This window comes from Manduca sexta, unplaced genomic scaffold (assembly GCF_014839805.1).
Source record: "Manduca sexta isolate Smith_Timp_Sample1 unplaced genomic scaffold, JHU_Msex_v1.0 HiC_scaffold_2935, whole genome shotgun sequence".
Taxonomy (NCBI): Eukaryota; Metazoa; Arthropoda; class Insecta; order Lepidoptera; family Sphingidae; genus Manduca; species Manduca sexta.
The window spans coordinates 1,827-17,381 of NW_023593950.1; the positions used below are offsets into that span (position 1 = coordinate 1,827).

General features: G+C 38.8%; 1 protein-coding gene across 3 annotated transcripts; it reads right to left on the bottom strand.

Annotated features, from left to right (window-relative positions):
- Window positions 1–405: 405 nt before the first annotated feature.
- LOC119192563 (lysosomal alpha-mannosidase-like) lies at window positions 406–14,265 on the bottom strand. 3 transcript variants are annotated; one of them, XM_037446376.1, is made up of 9 exons: window positions 13,202–13,272; window positions 12,989–13,096; window positions 9,519–9,621; window positions 8,895–8,976; window positions 7,672–7,781; window positions 7,196–7,271; window positions 6,216–6,421; window positions 5,358–5,494; window positions 406–558 (listed from the first exon to the last, which is right to left on the bottom strand). In XM_037446376.1, exons 1-9 carry the CDS (start codon window positions 13,229–13,231, stop codon window positions 421–423), a joined length of 990 nt encoding a protein of 329 aa, XP_037302273.1. In that variant the 5' UTR covers window positions 13,232–13,272; the 3' UTR covers window positions 406–420. The 3 variants fall into 3 exon arrangements, with proteins under 3 accessions (XP_037302273.1, XP_037302274.1, XP_037302272.1); XM_037446377.1 differs by lacking the exons at window positions 406–558; window positions 13,202–13,272 and adding exons at window positions 4,144–4,323; window positions 14,174–14,265; XM_037446375.1 differs by lacking the exon at window positions 406–558 and adding an exon at window positions 4,144–4,323.
- Window positions 14,266–15,555: the final 1,290 nt, after the last annotated feature.

The window sequence follows — 15,555 nt, forward strand, 5'->3', positions numbered from 1 at the left end:
TACTGGACATAGGCCTCTCCCACACGCCACAGAACCCGGCCTGCTTCTTTATGGACGCACTCACTGCCGGCTCTCTTGTGTAAGTCATGCTCCTATCATCTGATACACGTCACGCATTTATCCCCGAAGGCGTAACCAGAGGCAACCAAGGCTCCCACTTCGCCAAGTGTGTTCCGTCCCAGGATGTGATAGGGGGCGAGCCTATCGCCATATCCGACAAATTCCAGACTCCAGGCTGATACAGGAAAAACCAAATATCAATGCCCGACCCGGTATTCGAGACCCAGGACCTCAGATCGTCGTACCGCGCATAGTCAACTACGCCACCGAGGCAGTACCACGTGATGTACTTAAAATAAATCCACCACCCAGTTAATTAAATGACAACTCATAACCGCCCTGAAACAATCACTCGATCACTTACTCGATCAAGTTATCAAGATTTTTGAACCACATCGTCGCGTCCTGGTAATGGAAGTCATCGCCCATTGTAACCAGTATGTTGTCGGTGCGATACGCCAACGCCATTTTGAAACACGTCGATATGAAATCGTCGATCTACGAAGATTTCATTTTATAAATCATGCTTTTATACCCACAAGGTAGGCAGAGGCAAGAGCGTCGCCAGCCGAGGGCCCAGGGGGGGCAAGTTGATATGGAGAATGAGAAAAGTACGAATTGTAGGGACAGTCCAGAGCAGATGTTTCTCCCCCACGCTCTCTCTCCTGCTTTCACAATAACAGAGCAGAGCGTAGTTGAGCGTACGTATTAGGAATGGAATTGGTGAATTCATTCGATTTTCGACGTACGGGAATGATCGATCGAGGCAGTCAATTTAAACTCCTCAGGAGTTTGGTTGCTTTACATTTGACAACTGGCAACACCCTTGGGAAAAGGTGCAACCAATGCAAGCACTTTTTTCCGTGTGTAATCATGATGTGATAGGGGCGAACCTATCGCCTTATATATTTTGCCCGACCGGAGATCGACCACGCACTCAGCCCGGCAGGCGTCACGCGTACGCAATACAACTACGCCAAAATTAATTTTGTTTAGCTTATAGTTCTATAATATAAATATAATATCAGCCCTCTATTATATACCGTCCTACTGCTGGGCACGGGCCTCCTCTACTACTGAGAGGAATTAGTCCACCACGCTGTAGTGCGGGTAGACTTCACACATCCTCAAAATTCCTATAGAGAACTACTCAGGTATGCAGGTTTTCTCACGATGTTTTCCTTCACCGTTAAAGCAAGCGATAATTCCAAAGAATCCGCATATTTTATAGAAAATGTAGAGTTGTGTTTGAGTTTTTAACCTGCGCACATTCGTCTCGGCAGTCCGTTCCACAACCAACTAGGCTATCACCTCTTTATGGTATTAGGATAAAAATATTATTGTGTGGGTATTTGTGACACTCTTTACTTTAAAACACTGAGCATTTGAATGACCACTAGTCATTGACATTCGTACCGGTCTGTTGATATCTTAGTGAAAGTATTTCTGTAAATTCAGCGATAGTTCTTTTTACTTTAATCGTAATTGCTTTAGTTCCTAACAGTATAATTTAATGACGAGTCATTTCTGACAGTAAGCGCCCTGACAAACAACATCCTTCTATAATTTATTACAATTAAATATTAACACATAGTTTGGAAGTCATGATTTGGGCACATATTTTGAAGTGCAATCTAGATTAAGTATTAACCCTAGCTATAGTCATTATTATGTTATTTGTATTCTTAAATAAAATAAAAAATAACTCCTTACTGTTAAGGAGCTGTATCTTCCATCATCAGCTGAGCTATATAAGATAAAAGTCTCTGGAAATTATTTTATTTTATATATTGTATATATTTTATATTATAAGTATATCTGTATTTAAGTAGAATGTTTGTTTTATATAATATATGTATTGTCTTATTTATTTTTATATACCTACACCCACATAGTCTCATCTCTGCATCACCCAAAGGTTGACTGTTAGAAAATGCCTCAGGCATTAAGTCCGCCTGTATACATTTACTGTATATAAAGTTTAAATAAATAAATAAAATAAGATGATTATTACCATACGCAAGTACTTAAGATACTTCATAAAACTTTCAAAATACGATGTGGGCCTATAAAATTTGAGGATTACCCTCGATTTCTCCAGGATCCAATCATCAGATCCTGACTTGGTGACTATCGGACCACTTCAGAAGTATCCGCTTTCGAACAAAAAAAGAATTTTGAAAATCGGTCCATAATTGGCAGAGTAATCGAGTAACACACAAAAAAGAAGGTCGAATTGAAAACCTATTCCTTTTTCAAAAAAATTACGTACGCTAGTAACTACAACGTTATGACTTCCCTAAAAACGGCTCTGATAATACAATTCAGAACATTGACTTTTATACGGACATGACATTATGAACTTACTGATAAGTGAGGTAGAATTTTAAAGCAATTCTTGAGGAAGGTTTAGGTTGCTAATACATTACGGTTTTATATAAATTGAAATATAATTATTAATGTTGAACGGTTGCGTGGTTGTAAAAAATCTCGTGGGTCGGGATTTACTCGGGAAAATTTTTGTGACACTGATTTCTACACGGACGAAGCCGCGGGCATAACTTGTAATAAATAATTGAATGTTTTATTCCCCATAAAGTATCCGTATGTTTGCTAGACAGCGGGATCCCTGCGCTGTATTTTCACTATCACTACATAGTATAAAACAAAGTCGCTTTCTCTGTCCCTATGTGTGCTTAAATCTTTAAAACTACGCAACGGATTTTGATGCGGTTTTTAATAGATAGAATGATTCAAGAGGAAGGTTTATATGTATAATAACATCCATTAAATAGTGGAGAAATACTGTTATTTTGTTATGTTATACCCGTGCGAAGCCAGAGCGGGCCGCTATGTTTTTATATACAACGTTCACAGTTTTTCTGTAGTGTATTTAGTATCAGCATTGCACCCGTGCGAAGTCGGGGCGGGTCGCTATTAAATAAATGAATGTTTTGTTCCCTTTTAAGTATTCGTATGTTTACTAGACAGCGGGATCTCTGAGCGTATTATTACAATTAAAACTGCGAGCTTCAACACTAGATTTATTGTGATTGTTTATCCTTTATCTAGTTAATCTATAGATATGAATTTATATAACTACTAGCTGGTTGTTCTGTTTTAACTATGAATTTACAGCACGCACTGTCCATCGCTGACAGTTATTTCAAATAACTGATAGCTAGTAAAATATACGTTTTGCAGTCCAATGCATAATGATTAGTGTTCTATAGTTAAAGAATTTTCTTTGGAAGACATGACATGCATTGAAAAAGATCTGGATATAAATTATAGAAAATTCATGCTTTCATTCATTATGAGCCCATGCCATTTTTGACAGCGTCATTCAAATTGCGAACGTATGCGTACGAGCATAAAAATGCGTTTGGCGCAACTTAAAATGGTTACGCTGGTCGTTGGCGAGCAGCGTTACCATTTTAAGGATTATCATCCTAATCTCTATTTCTAATCATGCTAAATAATATTTTTATTGCTTTGTATGACGAGACGTGCTTGCCGTTCGCCTGATGGTAAGCGATACGATCGAAAAACAGTAGAAACATCAACACCTTGAATTACAAAGTGTTTAGTATTCCACTGCGCTCGCCATCCTGAGACATATGTAAGTCTTATTATGTCCAGTAGTTACACTGGCTATAATGTCCTTCAAACCGGGACACAACAGTGACTACTCTGCTTTGCGGCAGAAATAGACATTGCGGTGGTACCTACCCAGGCGGACTCGCTCTCCCAAGATGTTAACTCTTATTATGTCCAAGAGTTACACTAGCTAGAATATAATACGTGCATGCCAAAATTGCTTCATCTAAATGAGGGTTTAGGATGTACAGAGGTGGCTTTACCTATTGTGCAGGATGTGCGCTGCACACGGGCGCAGTGTGTTGGGAACGGCACACACCTTCAAAGAGACATGCGTCGCGACATTGGCGCTCTCAAACAACCTGCGCCCGCGCTATGGCCGGCGAGCGGCTTCTTTACACAATAACTTTTGATTTAATATTATCAAATTTATTAGATTCCATTGGCTCCTAGGGGGCGCCGAGGAATTGCACACGGGCGGCACATGAGCTAGAACCGCCTCTGAGGATGTACATGCCATATCACTCACTCGATCAGTAAATCTAGATTCTTGAACCACATCGCAGCATCTTGGTAATGAAAATCCTCGCCCATTGTTATTAAAATGGAATTACTTCTATATCCTTTAGACATTTCCTTGCATATTTCTAGGAACTTCGACACCTACAACAATATTTGACATACAGCCAAATTAAAGTATATTTAGATATTATAAAACAAAGTCCCATTTTCTGTCTATTTGTATGTGATCGATTTTCTCAAAAACTACTGAACGTATTTTTATGAAATTTGGTATGGAGATAGTTCAAGACCCTGGGAAGGTTATATGTTATTATAGGCTTTCTATCTCAAAAAACTTCTTCACGCGGGTAAAGCTGCGGTCAAAAGCTAGGTATAATTACTGTTTCCTATCTGCCTAGGTCGCGTAGTTGTATTACGAACTGCAGTGCTGAGGTTTCAGGTTCAATTCCCGGCTCTAGCAGTCATGTTTTTTTCTACTTAATACTAGCCAAGCATCCATCCTCTGTCACATCATGAGACGGGATACACCGAAAGTGATTGCACCTTACGCCGCTGTCTACCCCTTCGGAGATACTAGAGACTTTCCCGTCCTCACACCACTACAACTCCTGTAAGGATCATCAACCAAGAATTACGCTTGGTATTCCACTGCCCTCGTCTGAGACATGAGATGTTAATTATTATATCCAGTAGTTACACTTCTACAATGTCCTTCAAACCGGAACACGACAGTGACTATAAACTGTTGCTTGGCGGCAGAAATTTCTTCATTATCCATATTCTTTTTCAGTCCGGCAAGGTTTTGATTCTATTATGTTTATGGGAAAACAGTGCCGCACATGCTCGATACCAAGCTATACTTTAAATGTAGGAACTAAACATTGCTCTGTGTTCTGTTATATGCTGTTTATAGTCTGACCAGGAAAATAAAAAACCTGCTTTCAAAGAGCTACTTTGGTTTCTTCTAGTTGTCAATAAAAGTGAATTAGTTCCATATTTTACCAGAACTTGGTTTAATTTTTCTAGTTATAAATAAAAAAGACATAACGGGACCAAGACGAGACATTACTTTAACAAATAAAAAAAGAATCACGAGAATCGGATCACAAACCTCAGAATAATTCGTGTAAATACAAAAAAATAAAATTGACGAAATTCGGTATTTTAAAATTTACCTTGTCGTCCACGTTGAAGAGCGGCGAGTCGGGGTCGTCTATGATTGGCTCGTCGTCACAAAGCACGTCGAAACAAAAGCCCGGAGGCGGCGAGTACGTGTTGAACAACACACCCGCGAAAATGTCGGATGATTTACCTTAAAACAACATAATTACTAATGATTTGTTATGTTTTGCTGGTGGTAGGTCTCATTTGAGAGTCCGTCTGGGTAGGTACCACTGCAATGTCTATTTCTACCCAGCATATAGTGACTGTTGTGTTCCGGTTTGAACATTGTAGCCAGCTACTGGACATAATAATAACATCTCATGTATCAGGATGGCGAGCGCAGTGGAATACCAAACATTGTAATTCAAGGTGTTGGTGTTTCTACTGTTTATAGGTATCGCTTACCATCAGGCAAATAGAAAGCTCGTTTCGTCATTCAAAACAATAAAAAAAAATGTTCACAAACTTTCGCCTTTATATTAGTAAGATAAGGTAAGAAGGTACTAAATTAAAAGCGTCGCCAGCCGATTGCCTAGGGAAGGGAGGGGGGCGCAAGTTGATATGGAGAATGAGAAAAGTATGAATTGTAGGTAAAGTCGAGAGAACATGTTCCTCGTCCACTCTATCTCCCGCTTTAACAAAAACAGAGCAGAGCGTAGTTGAGCGTACGTATTAGGAATGGAATTGGTGAATTCATTCGAGGTTCGACGTACGGGAATGATCGATCAAGCAAGTCAAGTCAAGGACTTAGGATTTTGGTTGCTTTACATTTGACAACTTTTTTTTTTTTTTAGAATCTCTAAGGGGGGAGGAGTGAAGCTGCCCATCCCTGCCCCCTTTGGCGAGGCCCTTGTAGTAAATCTACTCACCCAACACATCATCTCCTCTCCACACCATCTCCATGTCCTGGTTATGGAGTCTGCTGCTCTTGTCCTGATAGTCTATTCTGCCGAGGAACAGTCCGTCGTACCCCATCGCGGCGAGCAGGGAGGCGAACTCTCGCGAGTGACCGAATGGGTCTATCTGCCAACCGACGCGAGGCAGGCCGCACGTGCCGAAAGTATCATTTAATTTACTGAAATAGATAATAAATCTTCAAACTAATGCTGATATTATAAAAGTATTATAGTGACAGATGACAGAAGATGGACCGACGAGCTGGTGAGGGTCGCCGGAGTCCGATGGATGAGAGCGGCCCAGAACCGGTCCCTGTGGCGCTCAATGGGGGAGGCCTATGTCCAGCAGTGGACGATTCACGGGCTGAAATGATGATTACAATGACATGACTAGTGCCTTTCACCTAGCCAAGTGAAGAAGGGTCAAGGAGCAGAAAATAATCTTGGAGTCAGGAAGTTGGTGGTGCGATACTCCCATGCCTCGTGCACATAAAGCCGTTGGTCCTGCGCCTGATCCACGGTCATGTCTTACGTCTCACCGGACTATGAGAAGGAGCAGAGAGTGCTTGTGTATTGCACACACTTGTGCACTATAATATCTCCTGCGTGGCTGATCTCCGCTGAGATTGGCCGCTGTGACCGAAATTTGGCTTGAGATTAATTTATTCATTCAATACCTTTTACTGGTACGAAGATCAGGGTAAGAGCCTAAAAGAAGGTCGTTACTTGATAAGATGCTCATAATGTAATCAAGTTGTCCGCAAAGTACTCAATTTGTTGAACATGTAATTAAGTCGTCACTAAAGTAATCAATTTGTTGTAAATGTAATCAAGTTGTCCGTAAAGTAATCAATTTGTCGGAACTGTAATCAATCATGTCTCTTACATGTCGATTGTCTTTCTATAGTTCAATATTTGTTACCGTGTTCAGTAACATTCAATTTCATTCTCACCTGAGTCCCCATGTGAATTGATCGATGGTGCTCTGATAGTGTGAGGCTGCCTCGTCGTTCATGGACCACGCGCCACCTGGCGGCAGATATGAGACATTAATATGATGCCCATGCTCTTGCATTTCATAATACTTAGCATAGGCGTCGGTAAGGGGCCCACATACTTATCTACTTGGAAATAACACTACAAAAGTTACTTGAGCCACCGATGTAAAATAAAAAAGTGTAACGAACAAAATAAATATTCATAAAAAGTAATTTTAATTTCACACGTCCTTATGGCACTAGTACTACTACTTTAAGATAATTCGTCGCCGCTGCAACATCATACTTTCAGTCAGAAATACACTCACGCACACGTCATATTCACACTAAACTACAAAATCTGAAGACTAAAACCAGGATTTTTGGTAAAAATATTCAAATGGCCTAAAAAAGATTGGGAAACACTGCTATAGAGAATCACGCGCACTCACCGACGAATTGCAGCCGACCCTGCCTCACCAACGTGTGCACTTTATCCCTGATGCTCTCGGGCTGGCGCACCCACCACTTCCAGAAGAAAGCTGTCTCCACGTATATAAACCTAGGAATTAAATAGGTTGGGCATTAGAGGCTTGGTGCGTAAGGAAGAAAAACGGTCCGAGCTTAGCATTCAGCTGCAGAGAGTTGCCACCTTTTTTTGGGCAAATAAAGTACATAAAATTGAAGGTAAAAAAAGTACATGGTGTCAAAAAAAGTACAAATTAATTCTACTTTATTATTTTGCTCATAAATTTGGAAACTTTTAACAAATAACATTAATATTTCACATTCAAAACACGAATTATGTTGTTCGTCTAGCCATTTGGTAATCTACATCACAAAATTTAAACTCTGTGAGTGCTGGAGGAGAAAAAATCGACAATAAAAATGAAATTATTGCATACCATTAAAAAGAAAATATATCGTTAGTCTTATTAAATACTTGCTGCCATTTTTGTACCATTACTTACCGTTGTTTTACGCAAAAATTCTTACGAACAATCCTAGAGTAATCATATCATGGTAAATAAAGTATTTTCGCGTACTTTATTGTTCTCATAAAGTATAGAGTACAATTACCCGAAATAACGTACAATACTTTATTATAAAATACGGGTGGCAACCCTAGCTGCAGACAACAACCGCACTGATTTTTACCTGGGACCTTAATGAGTGTCAGACTGTAGCGGCCTGAAGCGACGCGAGACTTCAGGCGAAAGCAAAAATAACACTACGCGAATCCCCGAGCATAACAGAAAATAAATGTTGGGAAGATCGAAAAAATCCTCCAAGGGATCAGGCGTGGTCCCGAGCGTTTACCCAATTCGTCTCCCTCTAAGACTACCTCTGCTGTCGGAAGAGCGATTATAATGATTGAAAGTACATTCCATTGCTTTGAATGACGAGACGAGCTCGCCGTTCGCCTGATGGTAAGCGATACCTATAAACAGTAGAAACACCAACACCTTGAATTACAAAGTGTTTGGTATTCAGCGCTCGCCATCCTGAGTCATGTATTATTATGTTCAATAGTTACACTGGCTACAAAGTCCAAGCTGAACACAACAGTGACTACACACTGCATGGCAGAAATAGACATTGCGGTGGTGCCTACCCAGGCAGACTCTCACAGAGAGATCTACAAGTAAACTATAGCACTGTAACCTCTACTCACTTTCTCTTAGGATCTTCCCATAATTCCTTGACAACTGAATCTATTATGTATTGCACACCAGCCTTCTGTACCCTGTTTCTACCTGAAAAGATAAATATTAGAACATAAAAAGATCATGTAGGAATGTACATGGTTGTGATACTTCGATGTATTTTAGGACGGCAAAAAGACCACCTGATGGTAAGTGGAGTCCAATAGAATGTCGACTGACGAGAGATGTGTGAAGGAGACGTTTGTTTTTAGGGGCCGTTCAAGTATTACGTAACACAATTTGGGAGGGACGGGGGGTCTTGTAACGTTACGATGCGTTACAGACGCAGGAGGGGGGGTTCGTACATAGCGTTATGTAACATTGTTTTTTTTACTTTAAAACAAAGGTATTTTAGCGACTTATCGGTAAAATAATTGTGAATATGACAAAAAAAATGTAACTTTAGAGTTACATAACTTTTTATGTATACTGGAAAATGTTACGGCGCGTTACATGTGGGGGTCAAAAATCTTCAAAAATCGCGTTACGTAATACTTGAACGGCCTCTAAGCGGCGGTTAGAGATTTAATGTGGGATATCTCCTCAATACGCGCAGTGTCCAACAATACTGCTATCATTATTATTATACTCACTTCCATAATAATATTGGTCTACAGTTTTCAGCCATCCGACGTCATCGTGTGTGTGCGGAACTATGTGCACATTCAGGACTCCGCTCTCTGTGACTGGGCAGCTCTGAAACAAATAACATATCCATGATAGCTTTAAATGCTGCTCCGTCAGAGACTTTCCCGCCCTCACACCCACTACAACTCCTGGAGGATCAGAAGTGGCACGCATGACACCGAGCGGTGAAGCTCGCCGAGTCTCAGGGAACACTTGTCATTATCCCGCAACGAAATTAATCCAATAGATAGGGAGGAGTTGGAAATATTAATTGTCCACTTCCCTCCATAGCAATGCGGGTGACAAAATCATGATCTAAGGAGGCGTTTTAACTGCTGCTCTGTTAGGGTAAAATGTTTTTCTGGAATAAAAAATAGCCTATAGCACTCGGAAGTAATGTAGCTGCCTATTGGTGAAAAAACTATCAAAATCGATTTAGTAGTTCTTGAGATTAACGTTCATACAAACTCTTCAGATTTATATATTAGTATTAGCTTTTGCTCGCAATTCTACCCGCGGAAAGAGATTTCCGGTATAAAAGTTCTGCTTTAAATTTCCCCGAGATAGAAAGTAACCTATAACCTTCCCAGGGTCTTAAACTATCTCCATGCCAAATTTCATAAAAATCCGTTCAGTAGTTTTTGAGAAAATCGATAACATACAGACAGACAGAAAAGGGGACTTTGTTTTATAATATTATGTATAGATAGATCTGTAGAAACGCTTTGAAATTTTGTTTTATTCCACCAAAGACATCGCGAAGGGGGGATGGCAGGGCGGGGGCAACTGAACCCCCCTCCCCTCTAGAGATTCTAAAAAAGTTGCAAAATGTAAAGCAGCCAAAGTTCTATTTGACTTGACTTGCTTCATCGATCATTCCCGTACATCGTTACTTGAATGAATTCACCAATTCCATTCCTTATATTCCGTACGCTCAATTACGCTCTGCTCTATGTTATTGTTAAAGCGGGAGAGCGGGAGTGGACGAGGAATATGTGCTCTCGACTTTACCTACAATTCGTACTTTTCACATTCTCCACATCAACTTTCCCCCCCCCTGGGCCATCGGCTGGTGGCGTTCTTGTATTCAGCTATTTTTGTCTCTGACCGTACATCGCTTTAAGAAAAGGCAGAAATGCCGATAAAAACAAACATAATATTTTATCATACTATAAAAATAATTAATTCTGGGTCGACATTCTTTGTTTTGAATAAAACATATGTGGACTAAAAACAATATTATTCTCCGAAGAGGCACATTGTAATGAAAGAATACTGCAAACTTACTTATCTAACCTACTGTTATAAATACAAAGTTTATAAAGATGTTTGAATGTTTGATAGTAATAAACGGAGAAATATCTGAACGGATTGGACTGATATTTAAGATATGGGTAGACCATGTCCTGAATTAGTATATAGGGTACTAGGTGTCCTATATGAGTGTCCTATATTTCTGCCGCCAAGTGTGTAGTCACTGTTGTGTTCCAGTTTGAACATTGTATCCAGTGTAACTACCGGACATAATATTTAACATCTCATGTCTCAGGATGGCGAGCGCAGTGGAATACCAAACACTTTGTTATTCAAGGTGTTGATGTTTCTGCTGACAACCTGAGATTTGATCATAAGAATTTCGAGGGTATGTACATTTTGCCAACCCGCACTACACCTAATCAAATATCGATAATTTTGACAACTGGCACTCCTTACTGGGAAGTACTAATACTGTTTCTTTTATTGTTTTAAATGACGAGACGAACTTGCCATTTGCCTAATGATAAGCGAAATACCAACACTTTAAATTACAAAGTATTGTTTGGTATTCCACTGCGCTCGCCATCCTGAGACATGAGATGTTAAGTCTTATTATGTCCAGTAGTTATACTGGCTACAATGTTCTTCAAACTGAAACACAACAGTGACAACACACTGCTTGTTAGAAATAGACATTGTGGTGGTACCTACCCGGACAGACTCTCACATATGAAATACCTACCACCAGTAAATGGGATGAGTGTAAAGAAATAGAAATGAGGCGCATTACGCGCACGTGACGTCATCGGGATTTACGACGCGTGCGTAAGAATGAGATAGAGCGATAACCCCACTACGCACACTCCTACACATTGCAATATTTAAAATACTAATTACTTATTTCTTCACTAATTTTAATGCAGTTTTGACAGAAAAGCATAATTTACGTACTATTTTCTATTACATTCTACTAATATTATAAATTCGAAAGTCTGTGAGGATGGATGTATGTATGTTTGTTCCTCTTTCACGAAAAAATTACTGAACGGATTTGGATGAAACTTTACAGTAATATTGGTTACACATAAAAATAACAAATAGGCTACAATTAATAATGATTTTGTGTAATTTGGTTATACAACGATACATATCAAGTAAGTAGGAAAAAAAATGAACCAGAAAACTCCTCCACGCGGGCAAAGCCGCGAGCAAAAGCTAGTATAAAATAATGAACTAAATCAGTGTTAAAAACTTCTACCCCTTCCACTTAAAAAAACCAAACAGAGGAAGGGAACACGCACGCGAACAAACTGTTACACATCTTTGTCCACCCCAGATAAGGAAGAAGGCGACAAATAGAGACTTTCCCGCCCTCACACTACAACTCCTGGAGGATCAGCAGTGGCACGCATGACACCGAGCGGTGAAGCTCGCCGAGTCTCAGGGAACACTTGTCATTATCCCGCAACGATAGTCAAATAGACAGGGAGGAGTTGGAAATATTAATTGTCAACTTCCCTCCATAGCAATGTGACAAAATCATGATCTAAGGAGGCGTTTTAACCTCAAGGATAGGGACGTTTACAACTAGATAAGCTAGTTATAAAGCACCACGGATAAAATTAAAACAAAGCGTCCTATCAAATGAGCTTTTGATTTGATTACAATAGGCAAAAGAAAAGATATGTGTATTGTAATTGTAAAACCAACTCAGGCGCATCAAATGTTTGCATGAACCATTTCAGATAAAGTTGTATGTATTGATTATACCATATCTAAGTTGAAAGGTTACCGAGATAAAGGAAGAGTCAACAACATTACCACTGGGTATTTAGACTATTTAGGCGATAAATACGTCAATATCCTTATTTATCTATAATTTAATGAATTTCCAATTGTTTCCCCGACAATCTTAATTATAAAACTGGATTTTTTTATTAATAATCGTTTTTTTTTATTGCTTGAATGACGATACGAGCTTGCCGTTCGTGGGATTATAATTATTATGTCCAGTAGTTACACCTTATGTCTCAAAACGGCAAGCGCAGTGGAATACCAAACCCTTTGTAATTCAAGGTGTTGGTGTTTCTACTGTTTATCGTATCGCTTACCATCAGGCGAACAGCAAGCTCGTCTCGTCATTCAAAGCAATAAAAACATGTCCTAAAACCGTGATTACCTCATAGCCACAAGCCTCGCCGCTCCTCGGAGTGATCTTATCCTGAAGAGGCACGGAGAATACTCCAGCCAAAGTCACCAACAGCACCAACAGCTTCAACATAGCTACCTGCAAAAATATCACATACTGTATTTCGTGAAAATTACAATAAAAAACATCGATATATATGTACTACGGACAAGATTTGACGACGTTGACGTTCCGAACACTCACCGTGTTCAATTGAATTGAACTGCAATCCATTCAAACTGATTTTAGTATCAATATTGATGCTTGTGGTTGTGTAATAAGTGACGCCCATAATATAAAAACGCGAGACTAAATGTAAACCTGGAGTTGAATAAACATTGGTCAAATAAGTAAAATTTTTTGTTGTTCAAATGAATAAATTGGTTATAACAGTGACGTTTTGGTTGCCATTTTAGTTCATATTTTGACTAATTTTTATAGACGTTCGTGTCTATAGAATATACCTACGTTAATGATAAAAAGCTTTTTAATCGTCAATGATATAGTTAGTTATAGACTGGACATCAGGACCCAATTTGTGCTCCAAAAGATTGGTCGCTTTGGACCAATTGGTAATATGCCGCTGTCTTATTTGAAATGTCCGTGTCATGTCACAGCGTCCTTAGATATTAATCACTACATAGTATAAAACAAAGTCGCTTTCTCTGTCCCTATGTCCCTTTGTATGCTTAAATCTTTAAACCTACACAACGGATTTTGATGCGGTTTTTAATATATAGAGTGATTCAAGAGGAAGGTTTATATGTATAATAACATCCATTAAATGGTGGAGAAATACTGTTTTTATGTTATGTTATACCCGTGCGAAGCCAGAGCGGGCCGCTATATTTCTATATACAACGTTCACAGTTTTTCTGTGATGTATTTAGTATCAGCATTGCACCCGTGCGAAGCCCGGGCGGGTCGCTAGTAAAAAATAAAATATTTACAGAAAATATGCTAATATTCGAATTAAAAACGTACAAATCATGATATGGAGAAAATGTGAATTATTTTACATTGTTTTGCTATTTCACAGTAGATTGAACCATCGCATTAGCGCAACACTTTTGTATAACAATCTTCCCAATGTCCGCTCTATATAATCTTTGAACTCTTTGGTTCTAAAGAAGTTACACTTCGAAAATAAAACAAAATAATCGATTTTCAACTCACCATCTATCGATGAACAACTATGATTAACATCTGACGTGGTGTAACAAAACTATATACCTTTTATCTGAACTTGATTACACAATTAAGAAGACACTATCAGATAAACTAATAAGAGCATTCTAGATCTGGATTCTCAAGTGTGTTGACCTACTAATAATTGTAGTTAATCTATCGCTATCTATTTTGACATCGCGTTACTAAATGCAACCACATACTTATCATCTTGAAAATAACAATACAAAAAGTAACTTGAGACGTATCTATGTAAAATAAAAAAGTGGTTAGTTTTGAACAAAATAAATATTAATAAAAAGTAATTTTAATTTTACGCGCCCTAAAGCCACTACTACTACTCTAAGAGAATTCGTCGCAGCGACATCACACTTACAATCAGAAATTTATTCAAGCACACGCCATACATGCATTAAACAAAATGATACAAAAAAACACAAAGTGAAACTGGGAAGTACCTAGTCTATAGTACTCAGAGGTTAGTTTTGTATTAGTGAAAAAATATTTGGTGAAATAATTTATATTATAATTTTCTCCCGACGTTTCGAAGCCTGCAGCCTTCATGGTCACGGGAACTGATTTGTTGATAGTCCGAAAAGTCAGTTACAATATCTACCCTACATTTTACAATTATACAACATTTTTAATGATTAAGCTATTGAAATATTTCCATAACGTTTTAGTAAGTTTTGGAATTAGGCCTTGCTACTCTTTAAATATTATGTAAGTATAATTACATTTCTATATAATATATAATATCAGCCCTGTATATACTGTCCCACTGCTGGGGCTCCTCTACTGAGAGGGATTAGGCCTTAGTCCAACATGCTGTAGTGCTGATAGACTTCACACACCCTTAAAATTCCTATAGAGAACTTCTCAGGTATACCAGTCTACTCACGATGTTTTCCTTCCTTAAAGCAAGCGATAATTCACAAAGAATACACACATATATTTTTAGAATAATCGGAAGTATGTGCCCTTGGGTTTAGAACCTGCGGACATTCGTCTCGGCAGTCCGTTCCACACCCAACTAGGCTATCGCCGATTTTTTCTAGCACAAGCCTATTACACTAGTTAGGAACATTTTGTGTTTGAAGTCATTATGTCAAACATAATATTCTTAATTATTTTTAATAACCCCTATTTAGAACAAAGATGATATTCAAATCACTTATGGAACTTGGTTTAAATTGTATAATGTATTTTTTATGTTTACGCGAATGTTAGACATTAAAATTGAACTATTTTACGGATTTACTGCGGTTTTTATATAATAATTTTCTCCCGTTTCGAAGACTTTGCAGCCTTCGTGGAGATGGGGCGGACTGAGTTGTTGGTCACCCGTAAAGTCAAAGTTACGATATCTA